The following is a 6000-nucleotide window of genomic DNA, read 5'->3' as shown; positions in this document are numbered from 1 at the left end:
GTGTTACTTTTTAAAGCTAAATTAAATCTGACCTAGTCGAAGATGTTTAACTTGGCACGTTCATATATTTATTCCTGAAAAAAAGGTTTCACTTTAAAAATTGCAGCTGGCGTGAAAGAAGCTTTCAGCTTCTATATTCCTCTGCAAAATCTGACTGGTATTTTATTTTGTATAGTGCTAATGATAAAAGTTTTTAAAAATGAAAAATTCAGTTATAATGTAAGTTGATCTGTTATGAGAATAATAAAGGTCGTGCTCTACGTTAATGATGCTTGAACTGCCAACTGTTGGCTGTAAATTTCTGTCTTCATAGTTGAAGTCTTTTTCATTCCTCCTATATTTTTCTCTAAAATGTGGAACTTCCTGAATTCGCTTTAGAAAGTTTTATGTTAAATTAATTACTGTTACGCAAATAATTATTTGTATAACTGATAAGGAGATCCTAAATAACTGTTATTTGACTTATTCTTTCACATTCATTGGCGTAAAAACTGGTTTAAAACATAATAAAACTACTAATTCATGAATACTGTAACCCTAATTAATTATTACTATATTTCGAGCGTAATTCGACGTACGAAATCATTATCTTGGTAGATATTTCCATTAACGGTCTTGTGTCATGATGTAATCCTGAGCGTCAATACTAAATGCGTACATTAGCTCATTTCCCACACTAAGCCTTTAAGTGTCAATTAGGATAAGTGTCTGAACACATACGTAGTTCGTCGTCATTCAAGTAATGTTTTATTCATGCTATAATAGACTGTTGCAGGTGCCTCTAATTATAATACAAGAATTTAATTGTTGTATAATCTTATTCATTAGTTCAATTAAAGTACAGTTTTTTTTGTTGTTAAAAAGTTATAATTGATATTTCTGATGGTTTCGTTTACGTTTTAGTGATTTATTACATGGCATCACTGTTTTGGTTTTATTACAGATCAGACGTAATTATTTTAAGAAATTATTTTTTGACTGAAAATAATTTCAGTATTTAATAGATTTAAGGCAAAAAAAAAAACATAAAAATAATGTTGCAACAATTTTAATAAATTTTCTTATCTACATCCTAATAAATTTATAAACTTTTCATCACTATTTGATTCTCTATCTAATTTACCTTATGGGTAAATATGTCTACAAATCTAATCTACAGTTTCAATGCAGCTACCTATTTAAACATATAGCCTAACCATAAAATAATAGTTTCTATGTAGTTAAATTCACTAAAACAAATAAATCTTGGGTAACTAGTATTTTAAATATGAGTATTTATAATTTGTCAAATGATACATTACGATTTTTTGTCATCCCTAATAAAATGTTATCAGTAGACGCTGTCGTTGAATGTTGGATAATATCTTCTTTGCTTTGTATGGAGTGGTAGTCGTTCATTTCAGACCAAGCAGGGTCTGATTTTGCGATTCTTTTTCTTTCTTTAAATTTTGTGTATAATAAAACAGTTACCATTACGAAGAACACTATGAATCCTAGTGAACAGCCAACAATCAAGCCAGTGCGACGATTTAATATAGACGAAGTTTGTAATCTTTGCCATTTTTGTTTTAATTATCAGCGGTTTTTTTATCGTGTCAAAAGTAACACATTCACTTGCTGTAGACTGTGCAATCAGTGACGCCGCTATATTACGATTCTTTTGCAGTAATGTTAGTTTCAAAATCCGTCCTGTTGATGCCTATGAAATCTTCATTCAACAAATTGATGACAGAATTATCATACATCGTTAGCAAACATGCCATATAATTCATATTCGGCTCCAAATCAGTTATAAGAGTAGACGTTGAATTCAGATCTACGTGCTTTAATTTCACCTGGAAAAAAATAAAATTATAAAATTCTGATTCCCGAACATCACAGAAAAGTTAAAAGAAATTCTTACTTCAGAAAAGGTGATTTCGTTGTAATAGCACATGTAATGCTTTTACAGAAGTACGATTTCTGATAAGCCATGTTATTAAAACTGAATTATCATCCTGTTTGTCTGCAGATAACTGAACGATAAAAGGTAGATCACACTTTTCTTTGGGATAATCCTCATTAAAACAAGTAACAGCATACTGTTTTATTATTTTTGGATGATCTTGAATCCAAGTCCACGTGTTGTTCTTTTGGCAACGACAGATAATAACGTTATCTAAAAATTAAATCAATGTTATTAAGTTCTAGAGGCATTATATATATAAAATGTTTGTATTTGTAGTTCACAAAAATTATATATACCTTGTATGGAGATGTCTTGTATATGATTTTCTATTGATGTGAGTAACTCCAAAGGTATTGTTTGAAGTTTATTATGTTCTAGATCTATTTTTACAATCTTATTAAGATTATTGAAAGAAGTAGCTGATAGATATTTAATGTTATTATAGGCCAGATAAAGGACAGTTAATTCTTTTAATTTATTAAATGTTCATTCAAAATGTTTTGTAGTTTATTGTGGGAGAGATCTAAAAGCTTTAAATTACTTAAATCCTCATCAAAAGATTCCATTGACTCAATATTATTATAAGATAAACATAAAGTATTCAATGTAACAAGTCCGCGAAAGTTACTTGTTTTAAGTTGAGTTATTCTATTAAAACTCAAGTCTAAGTTTTCCAAAAATATTAATGTGGAAAACGGGCTAATTGAGAAACGACGAATTTTATTAAATTTTAAGTAAAGATGCCGTAAATTGATAAACAAATCCAAAGTCGTGTCCTCAATAATAGTCATATTTGTAAAACAAATATGTAATTCATACAGCTTGTTATTAGCGTGTTATTGTCTGAGCTCTTAGGTTCCAAGAATGTGTGGGATTTTTGCTAATATCTAAAATGAAAGAAACTCCTAATCTTTTGTGTTTTGTCAAAAATCGAAATGTGCCATGTTATTATAAGAAATATTGATATTTTGTATGTTTGGAAAGGAGTCAAATATTATTCGGGTAAATAATCTAATCTATTAAAGCTAATGTCGAAAAATATAACATCATTTAATATCACTTTGTTTGTGCACGTTATAGAATTTATTTCATTTTTACGAAATATTAATGATTTAAGTTTCTTAATTTTTTCAGACCACTTATTTCAATCTTTTGTATTAAGTTGTCTGCAAAGTCTAAGATTTCTATTTGGGTGAGATTTTCAAATATGCTGTATGGCACGTAGTCTAAAAGTTATTGCTGACATTAAATACGGTTAAAGAATTGAACATGTTAAATAGTTTTTCAGGAATTGTACTTATAATATTTTGAGCTATGTTAAGCTTTACTAAATTTTTATTGTTGACAAAGCTATCTTCTACAAGTTTTTCGATATTGCAATGCTCTAAATTAATAGATTCTAAAAGAGGAAGATTTGAAAACGCCTCCACTGGTAAATAGTCCAGAATGTTAAACGATATAGACAGAAATTTCAAACCTGGAATATCGAGACATAGTAAATCGCTCGCCTTCAAAGAGTTGTTCCGAATCGAGAGAGACTTCAAGTTATTTAAACCTTGAAAAGTGCCATTTTCAATAACTTCTATATCGCAATTATCTAAAAAAAGCGAACTTAACGGCAACCCTTGCTGAAATAGATTCCTATGAAGTATTTTTAGGGGATTGTATGACAGATTAATACTTCTCAACTTTTTCAAAGTATCAAAAGCCATATCATATATATATACTATTCTGTTGTATGACAAATCTAAATCTTCTAATTCACTTAGGCCGAAAAATGTATAGCTAGTAATATTTCTAATTACATTATAATGTAAATCAAGATAACGAGCTGCGTTAAGCCTTTGAAAAGAAAAATCATTGATAAATAGGATCTCATTAAAACTAAGTTCTAATTGTGTTAGATAAGTTAGATTGTTATAAGTATTTTTCTCTATAAATTTTAAACGGTTGTATTTTAAATTCAATTGATTTAATTTTTTCTGTGGCCCCAATGTTAAACTATTTATTATAGATAACTGATTGCTTTCTAAAGATAGAATAAGTAATTCGAATTGATCAAAGGAAGAATGTTGCTTATTTCAATGAGGTTATTGTGGTGCAAGAAAATATATTTCATGTTTGACATCTTCTGAAAAGTGCCCGGTTCTATGACTGTTATTCTATTATTATTTAAATATATTTCTTCAAGATGAATGGAATTAATAAATAAAGATTTGTAAATAATTTTGAGCCAATTATTGTTAAGTCTTACCTCCTTAAGATGATTCAGATTAAAGAATGTTTTATTATTTATATCACTAAAGTTATTATTGTCTAAATGTAATTTCGTTAAATTCTTATTATTAGTCAAAATACTATGTGGCACTTGATTTAAATAGTTAAAATCTAATTGCAGTTCTTCTAAATTTTCTAAATTACTAAAGCTCTCACTATTTATATTATTTATGCAGTTTTGGTTTAAGTGTATTATAGTTATTTTACTACAGTTAAAAAAGGAATCTATTGGCACTTCAAGTATATTATTATGACTTAAAAATACTTTATTTAAAGACGGCATATTGCAGAATAGGCCGTGGATATGGTGCAAATGGTTGTGATTTAAATCTATGGACTCTAAATTTTTATTAGTTTGAAATAAATTCGTGTGTAATATTTTTATTCTATTGTGACTCAAATCTAAAGACGTTAAATTAACTAAGGAGTAGAATGCTCGGTAATGTATGTTAGTTATGAAATTAAAATGAAATGATAAAACTCTCAGGGACGGACTAAATTTAAGGCAGTCTTCGGAAATAAATTCAAAATTATTGGAATTCAAATCTAAATATTCTAGCGATAAAATATTATAGTTATCTACGGTTGCAATGGAAAAAATTTCATTCCAAGCTAATTAAGTGTCAGAAGATACTTTAAATGAGCTATTGAAGTCAATGGGAAAGTAGTGAGACTATTTTCGCTAAGGTCGATCTCTGATAGCGACGATTCCAAACTTTTGAATGCCGTATCGGATATATGTCGCACCATATTCCCTTTCATGTTCAACTTTGCTAATGGAAGTCCAAAAAAACTATAGCTCGGGATTTCTTCAACATGGTTGGAAATTAATTCAAATGAAATTAGCTTGAGCATACCGGATAGTGCCTTTTGAGGTATAAACTTAATTTTGCTTGATAAAATGCTCAAGCTTTCAAGGCACTTTCTCAATGGCGTAAACGTTTCATCGTCAATGTATCTTATGTTAGTTCGAGATATATGTATGTGTTTGATACAAGAGCCTTGAGGTATAAAATGTGGTCCCAATTCTTCCTCACTGCCGTCGAGATCATATATAGAAAACGCGTGCACATTACTAACTCTTTTGAGGGCATTTTTTATATCTTTTAATATCGTGTCTTGGCAATCGAGATATACGGCTGGAATTAAAAACATAGTATTAATAATACATGATATTACAATATATTTATATGATATAAATTGCTTACCATCTTCAAAAGTGTAGCACGTGCATTTACTGTTCTGCATCAGCTGGGAGCCTCCAAGGTATTTTGAGTTCGGCAAGTTGGAATATAAATTAAGGAGTGATAATATTTTGCAATACCATTGTCATTTCTTTGTATCGCAGAATAAAAGTCCTTATCATAATTACATCCTTATTTGTTTTTAAAACATCACTTTATATTGCCATTGTTTAACCTGAAACAAAAGTAGCCCTAAAGTAATTTTATCCGCCTTGCCAATATAAAACATCTCAACTTCGGAGCTTCAGTAGAGAAAGGTCATATTATTCAATAAATGGAACAAAAGCAAAACAAAGACATGTTTTAATTCCAATAAATTAAATAATATAAACGTTTAATTATTATTACATATAATGTTTTATTAATAGCACTAGTATATTTTCTAGTACATTCTTTTTTATTATCCAATAAAAAACAGCCGACTTTTTAAGCGAGCGCCCATAAAAGTAATCAATACATTTATATTAATATTAATAATAATAAACTTACCTACGTGTTCGCTGTTTGCTTCGTTGTACTCGCTGTTAATTA

At 28.9% G+C, this 6000-nt stretch overlaps 1 protein-coding gene across 1 annotated transcript; it reads right to left on the bottom strand.

Annotated features, from left to right (window-relative positions):
- Window positions 1–1263: 1263 nt before the first annotated feature.
- LOC133318983 (uncharacterized) lies at window positions 1264–5478 on the bottom strand. Its single transcript, XM_061521687.1, has 4 exons — window positions 5434–5478; window positions 5083–5364; window positions 1904–2158; window positions 1264–1835 (listed from the first exon to the last, which is right to left on the bottom strand). The coding sequence occupies exons 1-3, from the start codon at window positions 5471–5473 to the stop codon at window positions 1905–1907; spliced, it is 576 nt and encodes a 191-aa protein (XP_061377671.1). The 5' UTR covers window positions 5474–5478; the 3' UTR covers window positions 1264–1835; window position 1904.
- Between the last annotated feature and the right edge of the window lie 522 nt (window positions 5479–6000).

The sequence above is a fragment of the Danaus plexippus genome, chromosome 10 (assembly GCF_018135715.1).
Source record: "Danaus plexippus chromosome 10, MEX_DaPlex, whole genome shotgun sequence".
Classification (NCBI taxonomy): domain Eukaryota; kingdom Metazoa; phylum Arthropoda; class Insecta; order Lepidoptera; family Nymphalidae; genus Danaus; species Danaus plexippus.
This window is presented reverse-complemented; position numbering and strand designations above follow the sequence as displayed.

Excerpts from the sequence above, each read along its gene's own strand:
- LOC133318983 (XM_061521687.1), bottom strand. The coding sequence starts at position 5,473 with ATGCAGAACAGTAAATGCACGTGCTACACTTTTGAAGATG. Across the intron at positions 5,365-5,433 it reads GTGCTACACTTTTGAAGATG|CCGTATATCTCGATTGCCAA; the intron begins GTAAGCAATTTA and ends TTTTAATTCCAG. Across the intron at positions 2,159-5,082 it reads ACCTCAAAAGGCACTATCCG|ATAACGTTATTATCTGTCGT; the intron begins GTATGCTCAAGC and ends TTTAATTTTTAG.